Here is a 17,036-nt window from a genome sequence, read left to right on the forward strand (position 1 = left end):
TGTGAAAACAAGAGGGACACTGCAAAACTAGATTTCAGCAGGAAACTGTTCCATTTTTGCTCAACAATCTGTGCACAGCTGAAGAAAATAATACAAAATTCTCCAGGCTGACCAGCTGTTTTTCATGGCACGGGACAGAAAGAGCCCTAACATTTCCCAAAACAGTTGCACTGGTGTGATCAGATCGGTGAATGGATGTCATGCTGACTGAGAAATCAGGGGAAGGAAAAGGAAAGGGAAGACTCTGCGTTTCTCCCAGCATCTCACTAGAAACTCCTCTTCAGACACCTGAGTGAGCTCTCTACGGCTGGAGCTGCCCTGCAGTTTCCACACAGTGGAAGGCACCGAGAGGCAGCTGCCAGCGAGCACTGAAAATTACTCCGGTGACAAATGAGGAGTAGTCACTGTGACAGCAAAAATTTACCAGCAGCGACAAAGAGGTGTGAAAGTAAGTATTTCACAAATGGAAAGTGAGAGGAAGGATGGCTTTCTGCGAGTGGGCAAGAATAGACAATATATGTCATGAAGGCCCCTAGGAAGCTCCTGATTCAAAGACTTGTGGAGATGGGTAAGAAATAAAAGACATCAGGCTGTGGATATCTTTTGCTGGACTTTAAGATGAAATAGATTTGATTAAGGGAGACAAAGGAAAAAGAAAAATATGACGGTTTCTGACCTGTGAGACCTTATCTTGGCTGAGTGCTGGAAAGAAGTTTTAACCAGGAGAAAGAGGGAGTATAAGGACTAGAAACTCTACGAACATGCAGAAACAAATAGGCACAAGTGGCAAACCAAGCAAAAACAAAAAGAAGGATCCTTTCATAATCCCCCCAAGCACAAACCGTGAACGCCAACTTAGCAAAAAGTAACAAGACTGAATTATTTCCTTAACCTGAGCAACGACCTTCCAATCACCTTTGAAAAGGTTTGAGTCAGGTGCTGTCTGACACGTGAATCACAGTATGAGCTGAGTGTGTGACCCCAGAGCTGCAGCTGAAGGTAGAGAGGTGCTCAGCCAGGTCAGGGACACGAATAGCTCTGGGAACATCCCGGGCACAAAAACCCATCCTGAACCTACAGCTGGAAACTACAGGAATATAGTCAAGGAACATAAATGGGGAGAAAACTGGTAACTATTAATGGTACAAAAGCATAAAGGCTGTTGCTGGTGCTTTCAGCTTAGAGCAATTTCAATCCATACCATGACCTCAAAGCACATTTTATGAGGAGAAATTAGACACAATTCCCCACTGTGGTCTAATGAACCAATACAAAATTGTGAGCAAATCTCATTTTTAAAGGGCATGTGCAGATTACAGGTTTAACTGAGAATCTTAGGAGAAAAGCTCCATAGAAAAGTTCCAAAATTTCTGAAGTAGAAAAAGTGAAAAATGATCAAACACTGAAAGTGAGTCAAATTCTAGTAGGAAATCCCAGATGCAAAATTGCATTAGTTCCAGCACATTTCTGCACAGAGGTAAGCGAGCTCTTAGTGAAAATGGCAGAAGATTTACCAGAGTTTTTTTTCATTAAAAATAAACTCTTTCCTCCCTAATGTAGAAGGGTTCTGTGAGGTGGCGACAGAAACACACAGATGAATGGATAAGAATAAGAGGAGAAATAACACCTCTTTTTGTGACTTACTAAAAAAGCAGGCAAAGAAGGTTTTCTTTCCATTTTCTTAGAGGTACGTAACACCAGTACAAGTGTTGCATTTCTGTAAATTCATTCAACGGAAAGGAAGCTTACTGCTTTGTCTTACTGGGAAAAAGCAAAGTGCTTTCAAATCTACCTGCCTGGAAGTGGAGAATTGAGGCACAAAGAGCAGGCAGATAACAACACACAGCCTTTGAAGTGCAGGGGAAAATCACAGCAACCATCCAGACTCCAAGGAGAGCCCCAGGATCCCTTCCTTGCTAGTTAACAGGATGCAAGAGTCGCCCCCAGGCTACATTCACCTTTCCATCAGGCTAAGCCTGTTGGTTCCTTTCATGTGTTCGAGCAATTGTGTCTTACACCACGGGATGAGAAAGGCGAGGTGGCAGAAGGGAAAGAAAATGTGGGAGGAACAGAGCCACCTCCCTCTCATTGCCAAGGCTGGGAGCGGGACAGGACCACGTCACAGCACACCAAGTGATGTCCCTTCAGCGTGATCCGGGAGGGGAAATGCATGGGAACGCACTCAGGGAATGAGAACAGCACATTTCCTCCCCGCTCGCACCAACTATCCCATAGGTAGTGCGGAGTTCACACACAGCACCTTTACAATCACCTTAAAATCCAGCCAGGGAAAAGATGACAAAACAAAGGGGAAGACCTTCAGGGAAGAAAGAACAAGAAGGATATTTATAATGAGAGAAGAGGTGGGATTGCTTGAAGATACAGCTTAATTACAAGGAAGGATTTGAAGGAAGCGAGAGAGAAAATGCTTGACAGAGAACAAGGAGACAATCATGGGAGCCACATAAAAGGAGACAAAGAAATAAGAATGGGAATAGATGATATGAGTGCACATTAACCTCTCTCGTTTTTTTCTCCCAGAGACTCACTCCAAAGTTAAAAAATGCTCTTGGATATTTGCCATGCAGTTGGTGAATCCGAGAACACACCCCTGCAGGCCCATCATGGGTCTAGATTGGCCTAATAAATCACTTGTCCCAAGACAATGCAATTAAGCCTAATTAGCCAATAGCTTTATTCCTAAACAGTCTCTTCCCAAGGGAGATTTTAACTTTTGGTTTCTAAATTAGCTCAAGGGGCTAAATTGCTCTCATCTCCTTGCAAAGCAACAGTTCATTTCTACCTCAGCACAGGATACTTCGTGCTCTCCGGGGACAGGTGCTCACTGCACGAGCAGTTTATTTACATCAGCCCACAGTTTGAGTCCAGTAGGACCAGCGAGAGCCCTTCTGGAAACAGCAGCACGTTCACTGCCATCTGTCACCACCGACTTTCCCACCTGGCTGCCCTCAGCACAGCTTCCCTACCAGTCTCTACGTTGCTTCTCCAGATCCTCTCCTCGACCAGGACAAGATGTTCTGTTCTGATAAAACTTCCAGTAGTGCTGAGATACTCAGAGGGGAAAAATTCAAGGGGTCAGTGAGAAATGGACCATCTTAACCTATTATCTGAGCAAAGTCTGAGTAGAAGACTCTGTCTGAGTAAAGAAATTCCTTCCTGTGAGGGTGGGGAGGCCCTGGCACAGGGTGCCCAGAGAAGTTGTGGATCCCTGGAAGTGTCCAAGGCCAGGATGGACAGGGCTTGGAGCAACCTGGGATGGTGGAAGGTGCCCCTGTGAATGGCAGGGGTGGATTGGGATGGTCTCTAAGGTCCCTCCCAACCAAAATCATTCTAAATCCCATGATTCCTAAAAGCACTCTAAACAAGATCAGCATTAGTTCTTTCCAGTACAATAGATATAAAACAACCTTCCAAATCCTTTTATGACTGTCTTTTGCTTCCAACTCACGTTCCTCCAAAGCTACATTATTTTCAGCAGTTTTACAGAAGATTCAAAGATTCAGCTCTTTATTTTGGGGATTATGTGACTCTAATTAAAAAAAAAAATAGTAGTGTGATATCTCCTCATAAATCAAGAAAATGAACAAGGAAAAACTCAACAGGAGCTATCAGTCCTAGAAGGTGTAGAGCAACCTCTAGCAAAACAGTTCCTGGAGAGAGAAGGTTTGCACTGGAGCAGGATAGGGAAAGGTTTGCACTGGAGCACCTGGGAAAAAATGGGAAGGGGAAAATATAAGGAGCAGGAGTAACATATTTCTGTTTATCTGACACCAAGGTTAGAGTTCACACACTAAAAAAGCTGTGCAGGTCTCTATAAAGAAATAGCAGGAAGCTATCTGTGCTCTGGCATTTCCATTGGCATCAAAATACCAAAAGGAGAAGTGGTCTAAGAAAAAGAGCTGATATTTCACCTCTGTCTGTGAAGAAATTGGCTGAAGATGCCTTTTGTCCCCCAAAGCTAATATGAAATCATAACCTTTTTGTTTCTTGCTCTTTTAATTTTTGTTTGTTTCTTTCTTTTATCTAATGGTAAAAGCCAACACTCTTTGGACATCAGCAGCTTCCTGCACATGCAGCATTTCTTCACATCACAGAAACTTTTCCCTTTTAAACTCTACCTACTTCTAGTGTGGGCTAAAATCTTGATAAATTCCTTCATTTTAAACACTGGACAGTTTTCATTTAATCCTCTGCCAGGGTTTATTTTTTATTTTCCTGACTGTTTTACATACATTTATTTCCCTCTCATCTGTTTGAATTGTGCCTCACTTTTACTTGGTTTACTGTCTCAGGGCTCTGCAAATTTGTCTCCTGTCCCTTTCACCACCTGACAGCAGAGCTGAGCCTACTGCCCATCTACAGCTGCAAACACCGTGCTGGGAGCACCTGACTCAAGCATCTTCTCCCCCAGGTGCTCACAGACATTCACATTCCATTACAGCTAAATTGCTCGGTGGCAATTCAAGTTATCCTTTTTTACAAACAGAGAATTAGGGAGGGAGAAAAAAAAAAAAAAATAAAAATTAAAATGGGAATTTTTCTGGAGCCCAAACAGCTAGACAAGCAAAATTTCAGTATTAGTAGGTCACTTCAGTGGCCTCTGTGTGTTGGAAACCTCCCCTCTGCAACACTTACATGGAAACCTGGTGGCACAGGCTCAGCCTGCATTGGCCCAATGGTTTCAGTAGTGTTTCATAGCTCTGCTCTCTCCAGGTCCTATTTTTTTTTTCTTATTTGAAACCTTCCCATAAAGAAATCACTCTCACACAATTAGCCAGGCATATATTGCTTTGTGATATATAGAGCAGGTATTAAAAAAGCTATTTGAGTATTAACAGAGACTTCTAAGGAGGTGAGATCATGGGAGAATGGGGGTCGATCAGACCCATATATGTCAGATTGATTCAGTTTTACTGCTCTGAGGAGAGAAATGGGTTAGCAAAGCACTACCCCACATGCTTGGGCAGAGATGTTAATCGGGCTGCTTACAACATGTCACTTTTAGACCCATGGCCCCTGCAGTGAATTAGAGAACTGTCCCAAGCTAAGCTAAGGTGATTGCAGGACTGCAGGATGGTGTTTACAAGGACACAAAACAAGGGTGTGACACAGGGGACAGTATCACCCGCAGCTTCCCTCTCATCTAAAGGTCAACCCCTGCCCTCAGGCATAAATCCTTTCCCGAGATACTGAATTACCAACTTTATAACTCTTGTGAGAAGCTGGCACTTCCATGAAGAAGAGTGGGACTGGTTTGCCTTTTACCTGCTGGGACAGGCCAAGGGATTAGTGATTTACATCAGGTTTGGGTTGGGAAGGTTCGCAGTGAAGCAGCCCCAAAGCAGAAAACAGCTCTGGCATGGCTTCACATTATGATGGCTATTAAATACTTTAAAAAACTCTTTCTCTAGTTGCATTTTTGGAGGGAGCAGCTGGAGAGGAACCCAGTTTCTTAGACTGGACATAAGACAAAGCACACTCGCAAAATTAAGAAAAGCTAAACTAAGATACCTAAATTCCTTTGGTTATGTGCAGTAGCTGTGTTCGGGGGGTTTAAAAATGAAAATTTCGAGCTGTTTTACTTTCAGTAAGTCCTTTTTGCCCCAGCCTCAGACAGTAAAACACAAACGTTCTGCCTCTCTGAATTAGAGGGAGAACATACATTTTCCTATTAAGACATAACAGATTATCTCCATATAAAAATAACTACCTAGCTGATAACTCGCAGGAAATACAAAGGATGAGACAAATTCGAAGCATTTATATAGGTGGGTAAAAAAGTGATGCACCTGAAACCACGGGTTAGAACAGTATTTCAGACAGCTCTAAGGACATAAGGGTGTCAGCTGGATTGGGATTTAATTCTCTGCTTACGTGTGGGCTGAGGTGCAAAGAAGTAAGTGGTTGGTGCCTCTCGTTCTTGACTGAAGTTGTGCGGCCACTGGGTGTCATCCTTGATTCAGATGACAGCCAGAGACTGCAGCGCAAAGCCCTGCAACTTCCCGAGCAGTTAAATTCCACTCTGTTTGATTGTACAACATGCAGCAAGTTGCTCTGCATTTAAATCAGCTACACAATTGAATACTTTGACACAGACAAATTCTCCTTTGTCTCACTGCCTTATTTGGAGATCTGAAATGGCTGGTTGACGCAGGAAGGAAAGAAAAGTAGCGCAATGTGGGCAGAGGAACTACAAACAATTTGATGAGTGATTATCAAATCTCGGGAAATATGAAATAGCTGTGATTAAATAATGCAGAGGGTCGATGCAGGAAGTTTGGAATTATATCCTTAATTGGTTCCCAGGATGAAAAAACCTATTCCATATAGGTAATTTCATTTAAGATGTTCAGTATCCAGATTCAGGACACAAATTAATGACTATGCATGAAGGAGCTGGTTCAGGAAGAAACGAATCTAAACCCTTACCTACGATACTAAGCTAGTACACTCAAAAAAGTTCCAAAATGTCATCAAGGAGGAAAAAAAAGACTGAAAGTCCTTGATATTTTATTAATTCCACCTATAGGTATTCTAAATTTTTCACTTTTTTTTCACTGTTCAGTATCTTCCCAGTTCCCCACAACCAAGATCCATGGGAGCCACACAGCCAGGTGTGGACATGGGAGCAATATTTGCACCTGGCAACGGGGGAGCAGAAAAAAAAACACCTTTCCAGAAGAAATATCCAGATACCCACTATGTTTTGCCCGTGTTCACTCATAAGGTTGGAATCAGCTCACAACAGGCCATATGTCATCCTAATGAGTTTTCTGTTATGGGTGATTGAGAAGAACTTATCAGCGTTATTTTGTTATCTCCTGGGAGTCTAGACAGGCTGAAACCAGCACATAGAGCAGCAAAGCTGCTTATTATAATATTATTTGTCTCTGAAACCTGATTTAGTTTGCGTTCTTCAAGCTAAAATAAAAGGAAGTGCCAGAAATTTCTCCAAGCATTGCAGCCAGAAATGTTTACATTTGTCAGTGCATTGAAAGTATTTATCCCACTGTACTTAATACACATAGATAGAGTATAGCCATAAAATGGCTTAAATAACAGGTATTTTTGTAAATGCAACTAACCTCAGCTGATAGCTCATCTTTCCATGGATCATACAGTCTTTCAGAACAGATCTCCATGTAATACTTCCTAGCTTTACCAGTGGATATAATTTTAATGAAAACATGCCACTACTAAAGAGCTATTAGGCACAGAGTTGAAACTGTCTTTGATTTTGTTCACCAACCAAAGGCTTCAATAATTATGTAAAATCCATTTTTCAAGGAAGATGTTATACATTCTCTTTATATTAAGCAGCCTCATAGGCATGACTTAGGATGCTTGTTTTAAATATTATCAACACTCTCTTTTATGGTTCTCTTTAGTTAAGAACTGATAGCAGACCCAAAGGAGGAAATGCATTTTAAATGTGAGCATGTGCATTAGCAATTTCAAAATTTACTAAAGTTAGTGTAAAACAACCCATCTGAAGTAACAAAGTCAGATGACTAAATCGTCTAAAAGTCTACTACCCTTTTCATTGAAGCAATGAATCAGTAACAAATATTAACCCAATGAGTTTTTCTTGAAACAGGAATTTCCTTCAGTTTCTTTGAATCTATCCATAGATGCACATGCCCATATTCTGTGGCTAGGAATCAACACAATTTCACTTTCAGATCCCAATTCAAAGGGCAGGTTCTTTCCCCTTTAAACTTCACAGCACCTTTTATTTGGGAATTTATTATTGGGAAAATACTTACGCTGGTTTAATACTCTTGGAATGCTTTTCATGAATGTAGGCACCAGCAAGGCCTCCTGCTCCAGAATTTAAATACTGCAAAGAATAAATCAACATGTACAATTATCTGTAAAGTATCACTTTCCTTCCCTCACCCTGGTCTATAAAACAAACCAATTTTAACATTTCTAGTGGTTTCTAGATGGAGATCTTAGCACTTGTCACAAAGTGCTGATGGGGGTAAAAGCAGATATATTTTTTCAGATTAGTTTTAAAAGAATCTCTCTTGGCTTACTTATGGTATTTGAAGTCTAGCAGGCCAGAAAATTGAAGTACATTTGAAACAGTTCCATATATATTTGCTATATATATTACATATATATAGCAAAGTCATCAAACAACTCATCTGACCATGTCTGTCGAGTCTAAATCTCACTAGGAGTCAAAGGAACTAAAGATATCTTCCTCTGTGATCTGAAATTATTTTAGTTTAGACAAGAATATTCTCTTATTTAGGGGCCACTTCATGAAATATTATGGCTGTGAGATCTTCTTGGTGTGAGAAATAAGAGAAGAGCCCCTGATCCCATGTCCACAGGGGAGACGTTTAGCCACCACCAGTATCCATCTCACATCCACACGACTCTGTGGGTCATTGCCACTGCCACTTTTTGGACCCACTCGTAACAAAGGCACCATTAAAGTCAGTGTCCAATCTCGTTATTGTGGCAAATTCAAAGATTCAGCCAAGCCTTGTTGAACAGTTCACGTGCAGCTCTTATTCGCCTGACCTGTTTGCTGACCCGTGAGAACAAATGACATTATGGAAAATGGTCCGCAATGACGAAACTGTTTTACCTTGTAGGAGCACCAGCAGGCAAAATCTACTCCCCAGTCATGCAAACGAAGCTCTACATTCCCAACAGCGTGAGCCAGGTTGAATCCGACAAGGCATCCCTGCAGGAAAGAGATGATTATTAGGTTACTTATTAAGATAATCATCACTGTGAAATTATTTTGAAAAGAACTCCTTCAGAGCTTAACTTGCTCTCAGTATGTGCAGGCTACCTAGAGACTTTTTATAGGAGGGGAGGGTGATAGGATAAGTGGGAATGGATTAAAACTCAAAGAGGAGAGATTTAGGTGATATGTTAGAGAGAAATATTTTTCTGTGAGGGTGGTGAGACGCTGGAACAAGTTACTCAGATAAAGTGTGGCTGTCTCATTCCTAGAAGTGTCCAAAGCCAGGTTGGACGGGGTTTGGAGCAACCTGGGATAGCAAAGGTATCCCTGCCCACGGCAGGGGGTTGGAACAAGCCAATCCTTAAGGTCCCTTCCAACCCAAACCCTTCCATGATTAATCTATCTAGTCCCATCTGTTCTGAGTCATTGCTAGAAACAAGTTTCCTATGCCACAGATACATGCAGAAATCACCAGTTGCTCTGTGATTTGTCTTCAAGGATGCTTGGATATGGTTTAGATTGCTGAGGTTTTGATTGTGCAGTGAAGTGGAATCACTTGAAACGAGTATTGAGAACAAATGTATGAATACAAACACTTGTGTGGCACAACAAACCCCAGGCAGAGACAAATTCTGTCAAAAAGAGTCATAATGATGCCAGTTACCCATGAACAATCACATTCCAACATACAGTCATGCTCAAGGTGTCTCTGGTATTTAAAAGGGGTGGCTCTTCCTCTTTGGGAACCTAAATGGGTGAGATAGCAGCCTTGATCTTTAAGAACCTTAATGCTTGTCCCCAAAAAGAAGGATTCTGTCATTTCTCTGTGAAAAGTCTCGTATTTGCCATACCCATAATCTGCACAGAACACGGAGAAAAGGGGTGGGGGTGAAACCCAATATCTAAGGACTGAGAGATTTCTATATTGAAGAGTTTTACATATGAAATAACCACTGGATGGCAGCATTTTTAAACTAAAAAGTTATTCTAAGCTTTGCTATTTATTTAAGGGCAAGGAAATAAGACTGCATTTTGTGCCTGGACTGCAAATTAAATGCTATTTTACATTTTGCTTTTAAAACACAAACAGCTTGCTTGCAAGCAGCAGGGTAGGAATAAGAGTGAGAGCACAAGCTTCAGAAAAATCAACGTCCAATAATAAAACAAAGGGGTTTTTTTTAAGAATCTCCTGCTGTTTCTTGCATGGAGGGAGTCTTAGCTAAATTATTTAAGCAGTACTTTGGTATATTTAATGTTCTGTATACAATAATTTGTGCAGAGCGGCATTTTAAGAAGACGGAACATGTTAATTCTAATGGAGATGTATCAGCTTGAAAAGTTTGCCCAAAACGATGGGAAGGAAGCTCACTGCCATTTCATTTGCATCATCTAAATGTTGGAACTAGAGTCCCAATAAATAGCTGTGGTGGCTTGATTTCACAAGGACACACAGAACTGGGTTAGAACAAATCAACTGGAATGGTGAAGGTAATGCAGAGAGGCTGGGGCACACTGAATTCCAATGGGAATGCTCTCATTCAGGGTTGAAATGGCTTTGGATCAGAGAAATAAGCTACAGCAAACCAAAGCCAATTGCCAGTGAATGAGGAGGTTCTGTCAGGGTTTTAAAACATTGACTTCAAAACTTCAGTTGACTGGATTTAAACCTTAACAGGTTTACATCCCACACAACATACATCCCACACAAACTTTTGGAAGCAATTCTACGACAGATTATCTGGTTTCAGTGGAAATAACACAATGAGAATCTTGCAGAATGTGCATGTCTGGCTGTACATTGACAAAATTGAAACAAATAATTAAAAAAAAAAAAAAAAAAAAAAAGGAAATTGCTCATAAAGAAAAATCACCTAAGAAATTTAATTTTCTATAAATCCTGTGCCAAAACCAGCTGTCCTTTCCCTGTCAGTACGCCGCATACTCCATAAAAAATTATGTCCAACCACACCATATCAAATGATGAAAATACAGTAGAGGGGAGGCAGGAGGAGACACCTTGGGACAGTGGCGGGTTGGATGTCCTCACAGTAATGAGGGCACATCCACACGTGTGACCTTGACATGGACAAACTTTCTTGGGCACTGGCAGTGGCTGCAATAGATAGCTCAAACCCACAGCAGGCTCAGAGCCCACAGAAAGGAAGGTCATTGACATAACACCCATGGATCATCCTCCCAAACTCCTTTGGCTGCTCCCCACCACTTTGAAACTGGTTGGCAGATCCCGCTGGGCGCTGTTTAACAATATCGAGGCACAGCCTGGAAATTCGGGTTCGGTGCTGGCAGGGCTCCTGCATCATCTCAGAAACGCCCACTCGCGCCGGTTTGTTGGAGTCGTCATCTGCAAGATGGGTTGTGCTGGTTTGCTTTCCCAGGGAGGTGTCTGGCACTTGAGTCACACAAACAGCAAATGTTTAGCCACACAGATTGCACGGAAGAAGTAAAACAAACTGAAGCAGCTCTCCTTGCACAAGCCACGCAGAACCAGGACTGCGTGGGAACGGCGCTTCCCCAGGCTGGGGGGAAAACAGAGCTCTCCATCTGCTCCGGGCAAAGGACAGGACGTGTGCTCTCCCTCCCCTGCCTCTTCCCTTTTATTCTAGCATCTAAAAGTCATTTCTGCAGAGTGTCTGGGTAGCTGCTGATAACCAGCAGGTAACAACTCAGCATGGACAATGACATTTGGAGAGAGGGAGAGAAATGACAGCTTCACGCCAGCAAAGCTGGGACATTTAGAAAGAGAGATAGGAAAAGAAATGAAGATGAAGGATCTTAAGGCTCTTCCTACTGGGACCCAAGAGATTAAAATATTTAACATAACGGTACAGAGTCAGTGGAAAGTACAATATAACCTATGAAATGAAAATTGTGTTTGAAAGGTAGACTCCTAAAAGTCAGCCATTTCTTCACTTCCAGAAGAACAAAACAACTCAGCCTCCTCCATCCTCTAGAGCAAGCTTGAAAGTCTGAGCCAAGGAACACTGTTACATCCTCCTCAGCCTGCTGATGAGTCTGTTGCACAATACGTAGTAATTTCGATTTATCTGAGAGACCTTAGATGGAAAAATAGCCTGAGGTAATTTTTCAAGCTTAATTTAGTTCATTTAATATTTAATGACTTAATGAAGCTGTCTATGTGCAGAGCTTTCACTCTGGGAGGAATCTTAATGTACGCAGAGAACTTAGGAAATTGGCTTAAAAAATGTAAGAGGAAATCAGTAACTTAATTCATAAATGATTGACCTCAAGAATCCTAGGACATTTTCCAGGCCTCCAGAGCTCACAGCTCAAATCTCTATCCAAGCCCTGATAGGGCAAAACACTGTGGGACTTTATTTCAATTGTACATTAAAAGAATTATGAAGACCATCTGTGTAGGACTTTTCTCTCTGACATACTGGATGACAAGTGATTTCTTTTTTTCCCCTCTCTTCTTCTCAAATGGCATTTTCACCTTGTATTTTCCCCTTCTGACTCGTTTGCTTGTCAGCTCTCCCCAGCCTATCTTCTGTTCAGGAGAGCAGGGTCATTCACCACCCTCATCCCTGGGAAGGAGAACCTTGCATTTTTGCTACAAACATGACTTTTCAGTCTTATCTGCTCTTGAAAGGACTTTCAGCCTATCTGTGGCAATATGTTGTCTAGAAGACAACGCTGGTGGATTCATCAGGCCCAGAAGCTCTTGAAGGAGATACGGTCTGTAAGCCCAATTAAACCCACAGACGCTAAGACTGTTTCAGCAGTTGTTTTTGTTTTCCTCTCGTCCAACAGCAGCTCCAAACCCCAGCTCTGGCCTAGGAGAAGAGGAGAGGAGCCAATTCTTTTGAAAACCCTGCATTTCAGGAGTTTTGATAACCAGAAGCCCTGAGTCCAAGATAAGCAGCAGGGAGCTGAAATGCTTCTTTTACCAACAGAAACCCTTCATGAATCAACGATTTTGTGGCTGTTCAAGTAAATATTTGTCATACGCAGATGTTGAAGTGTGGTGTAACAGTTTGTTACATAGAGGGTTTGTATAAACATATAAACATCACTTAACCCGGGGGCAGAATCTGTAAGGACATTGAGCTGAGTGTATCTGACAGGAGGGAAATAAAAAACACGGCAGGCTCATGCTTTTCAAGCCTTAAGGGTACTCAAACAGTTCTTCAGGTTGAATTAATTTTGCTTTTTCAGTATGCTAATGATATTTTACTTCATGAATCTACCTGGATCTCAATCCTGCACACTCGAACCACAAAGATACTAGAAATTCACTTTGGTGGGTTTTTTTCCTCTCTCTCTTGAAACATTTGTGGAAGAAGAGATTAATGTCTACATTATGTCATTTCTAACAGGCATTCAGATGGAAACAGGCCTTTGACATCTACCTGTTCCTGCTGGAATGCTGAATTGCTGTCACAAATTGCTCTCCTCTTCAGGAACATGACACAGTCTCTGGGTAAAGTGTGTGGTGTTTTTGTGTGCATTCCTGTGGAAGCCCATACCCCTGAGTTAATGTTATTTGCACTGCCTTGCAGAAAACTTAACCTTTCTGCACCAAGTCCTGGTTATCTCCTCAGACTTTATAAATATCAAATCCACTTTTCCTCTATGTAATAAGCTGTGAGTGACTACTCTCCCCCAGAACACCACTTTGGGGCAGTTTAGATCTACCAGTGAAACTGCATTTCTTCCACATATCCAAGTCTGCAGCCCACAGTCCAGAGAGCATCTTTGGAGAGGTGGTGAAGCAAGAGGTTTTTTCCCCAGGTTGCTCATCTTTATGGGAAGGAGGAAAGATTTCTCTCTCTCTGTTTCTCAGACACCTTTCAGACACATCACAGAGCGGCTTTCTGGGAAGCAGCACGGAAGGCATGTGGGTGTTGGCAGCTGAAGGAAAGCTCTGCTGCCACCAGGAGAGAGAGAGAGTAGAGCAGTGGGTGGCATGTGAATGCCACCTGTGAATAACCTGTCTTCCCTTTCTAACATTCCAGCACGGTGGAAATGTGATTTTTTTTTTTTTTTTTTTTTTTTTTTGGTCAGCAAAGGACTGCCAGACACTCCAGGAAAGCACCGTGACAGTGTTGCCTTTGGAGCTCCTGCACAAACCCACTTCCCCTGCAGCTGACTCCCCTCATTTCTTTCCACCCCGCTTTTCTACACCTGTGTCAGAAATTGGGTTTGTTTTGTACTGTTTCTAACGCTGGGTTTTAATGCCAGGTGCTGCTCTGTGAGAACATTCCCATTTTATATCCCAGGAGCCCTGCACCAGCTCTCACACCTGCTCTGCTCTCCCAAGGGGGACTTTACCATCCCTTGCCATCAGCATAACTTACACCCTGACGGCCAGAAAAATTCCACTGCCAAACCTCCAGCTACAGGAGATGTATAGTGTGCTGTGATATAGGAACCTCTCCAGGGAGTTAAACCATTAAATAGAAAGAGCTAGCTGGTTTGCCAAAAATCCAGAGATAATAAATAAGTTCACCCTTCAGTGGTTTCATCTTGTACGAGATAAGGGGCACCCAGCAAAAGGCTGCCACGGTGGAAAGTCTGGTGACCTCCTGCTGATAAGACAACTTAATTAAAAACTATTTTCTCCTGGATTCCTAAGGCAATTGAGATGGTTAAAGGGTTTTACAGCTATGTCCACAGAACACACTGCCTGCAAGCTCTGAAGGCTGAGTCATCACTGAAATACACTCATCTTGTGATGTTGATGTGCTCCACACTGTGCCTGTCTCCAGAAAACTCATCAGTGCAGTCTGAGCAGTGCTGGTTCTGTGAGGAGCTCACCTCCCTGATCAAGGGGGGGAAAAATCTGCAACAGCAAGGCTACAGGAAAGGAGGAAAATCATGAAAGTCTGTTGAACAAGCTCAGAAATCTTACACAAACTAACTTTCAAAGACAGATTAGAGCTGTGGCTGACTCCTCCTCCTTCACTGAGGGTCTTGGTATTCTACACTCCAAAAAAAGCCATGTCAAAGCTAATAGTCATGAATTACCTTTTCCAAATAGTTTAACATTCATCTGCCCGAAAGATTGCTCCCACAGGGCTATTTCTTCATGCAGCACACAGTCCCCAAAGGGCCTGGGCACACCGTGCTTTTACATTTTACCAGAGACCTACAAATTTCTGTGTTTTGTTCCACAAAAAAACCAAAAACAACAAAAAAAACTGGAACAACTGACATTAAAATTATTTCACACAAAAAAAATGATCTAAAATTGGTATGAGAAGGACACATCTGGAGCAGTCCTACCTTTTTTTGGCCAGCCTTTGTTATTTTAGGGATGTCAAAAAACTGCCCTGTGTAGTACTGCACCCCACTGAGCAGAATGACAGCAATAGAGTCTCCTTCCTTCTCAATCACAGCCAGGATGTCTTCAGTCCTCAGGGTCTCCTCCCCCTAAAACAAAGTGAAAGCACACATTTTACACCAACTCTGGCAATTAATGACATTGTCATTCTTTATTTAATAATCTATATTTTACCATGAGCCCGGCTGCTTGCATAAGGAGATCAAAAGCAAACCCTTGTCTTGGTAATGACATACAAAGGTAGTGCTGTGAAATAGCCTATGAGCAAGTAACCTCAAAAAAATAATCTTTAGCAAGTGAACCTTGGAGGTGCCTGTTATAAAAAGTCTATTCACTTCATACTCCAACATGCTTCATACTCTTTAATGTTTCTGACAGTTTTAATTTACAGTCAAAAATTCCTGGTGGAGACAGAATATCTAATGATTTTTAAGTGGCATCTGAAATTTGTGACACCCACAAGATTTGAAAGTTGTCTATCAGTTTCACTCTGTACTTTTCTGATAAACTTAGTATCCCACAGGAAGCTATTATAAACCTGCCATATTCGTATTTCAAAAACAATGTCTCACATCATCAAAAGTACAAAAATCCCCAAACCTGTGGTCATTAAATAAAGAAGAATTTCAACCACAAGGAAAAAAAAAAAAAAAAAAAATCAACCTCATTTTTGATTCTTTACAGGAAAATTAGTGCCCCATCCTCCTCCTGTCTTCCTAGCGAGGGAACTTGTAAAACATACCAGCACCTAGGGATCAATTAGGCAGTGAAAAGCTAGAATTGAATTAGACTTGTTACTGAAAAAAGCTTGGGCAAGATGGTTGAATTGCGAGGCACTGTTATTATCTCAACAACCTCTGCAAATCTATCAAGCGTTCAGGAGTGGGCTCTTTACTCACAAGATGACTCAGATTTCAGAAGCGAAAGGTCACCCTTGGTTTATAGTTAGGTGACAAAGTTCTTAATGCTGCAGAAGCGAAGCGAGGCAGCCTTTCAAATTAATCTGAATTGCATATTACCGCCAGCAGACCTTTCCCTCAGCCCGTGCTGATGCAGACACAGTGGTGCTCGTGTTGTGGCAATCTCTTACCTCAGGACATTCAAAGGGCGTTGGGCACTCTCAGTGAGTTACTGTGTGTTGCAGGTGACTCAGGATGCTGCCTGCTTGTTTTGGGTTTTTTTTTATTTTTTTTTTTAAACAGGAAAAATAGAGAAAATAGCTTTTTGGTGTTGTTGTTGTTCTGGGTAAACCAACTATTGAATCAGCAATTATAAAATGGGGTTTGATGTCAAAAATATATGGTGAAACACATCTGTTTATGCTTCACTTATTTTATCTCGATTTTGATAAACACAGATTCCAGCTCCTACACTAGAATGTTTGAGAATATATGTCTGCTTTCGCATGAAATGTGCTTCTGCCCTTGGAGGCAGCAAGCAGAAGTGACAGATTCCTCACCAACCTGCCTGGGCTGCAGCAGGACCATGCTTTTCTCCACGTCCAGCCCGTGCAGTCGGATCTGGGACTCCATAGCATACTGGAAGAGAATTCCACACAGACAACCTTAACACAAATCCGTGACAAACTACTACAAGGAAAAAAATGGACAAACACATCAGAACTTGGGAAAGATGTGGTGGTGCGTGGCTTGTTTCAACTGTTTAATGTAATCTTACATTGAATTTTGTATTTGGTTTGTTCCTTGTACCCCCCTATTTTCTATAATGGTTCAGACTTGTTTACTCCGAAGTTGAATTTTACCGTTCTGTGTCAATCATCCCTTCCCCCTTAATCCCAGTTGTCAATCCCCTCTCTCTCCCCTTGGGCGCCCTGTCTATCACTCCAGGACCCTTCCCTGGCTTCTAGAAAGCTCCAGGGGAGGCATTGAGTGATAGGCCGGGGCCCTGGAAATCCCCTCCCATCGTTTTGTGGTTGGTTCCCAGTTCTAAGGTTTACACCGCCGGTTACACCCCTATTCTCTG

At 42.0% G+C, this 17,036-nt stretch overlaps 1 protein-coding gene across 1 annotated transcript in view; it reads right to left on the reverse strand.

Moving 5' to 3' along the window:
* The window catches only part of KYNU (kynureninase), a 54,800-nt gene that overhangs the window by 15,847 nt on the left and 21,917 nt on the right, over nucleotides 1–17,036 (reverse strand). The window contains exons 6-9 of the mRNA XM_040069868.2: nucleotides 16,517–16,591; nucleotides 14,996–15,142; nucleotides 8,624–8,722; nucleotides 7,788–7,861 (exon numbers count right to left, since the gene is read on the reverse strand). Of these exons, the coding sequence (XP_039925802.1) occupies nucleotides 7,788–7,861; nucleotides 8,624–8,722; nucleotides 14,996–15,142; nucleotides 16,517–16,591 (395 nt within the window). The remainder of the gene's footprint in view (nucleotides 1–7,787; nucleotides 7,862–8,623; nucleotides 8,723–14,995; nucleotides 15,143–16,516; nucleotides 16,592–17,036) is intronic.

This window comes from Hirundo rustica, chromosome 7, assembly GCF_015227805.2.
Source record: "Hirundo rustica isolate bHirRus1 chromosome 7, bHirRus1.pri.v3, whole genome shotgun sequence".
Taxonomy (NCBI): Eukaryota; Metazoa; Chordata; class Aves; order Passeriformes; family Hirundinidae; genus Hirundo; species Hirundo rustica.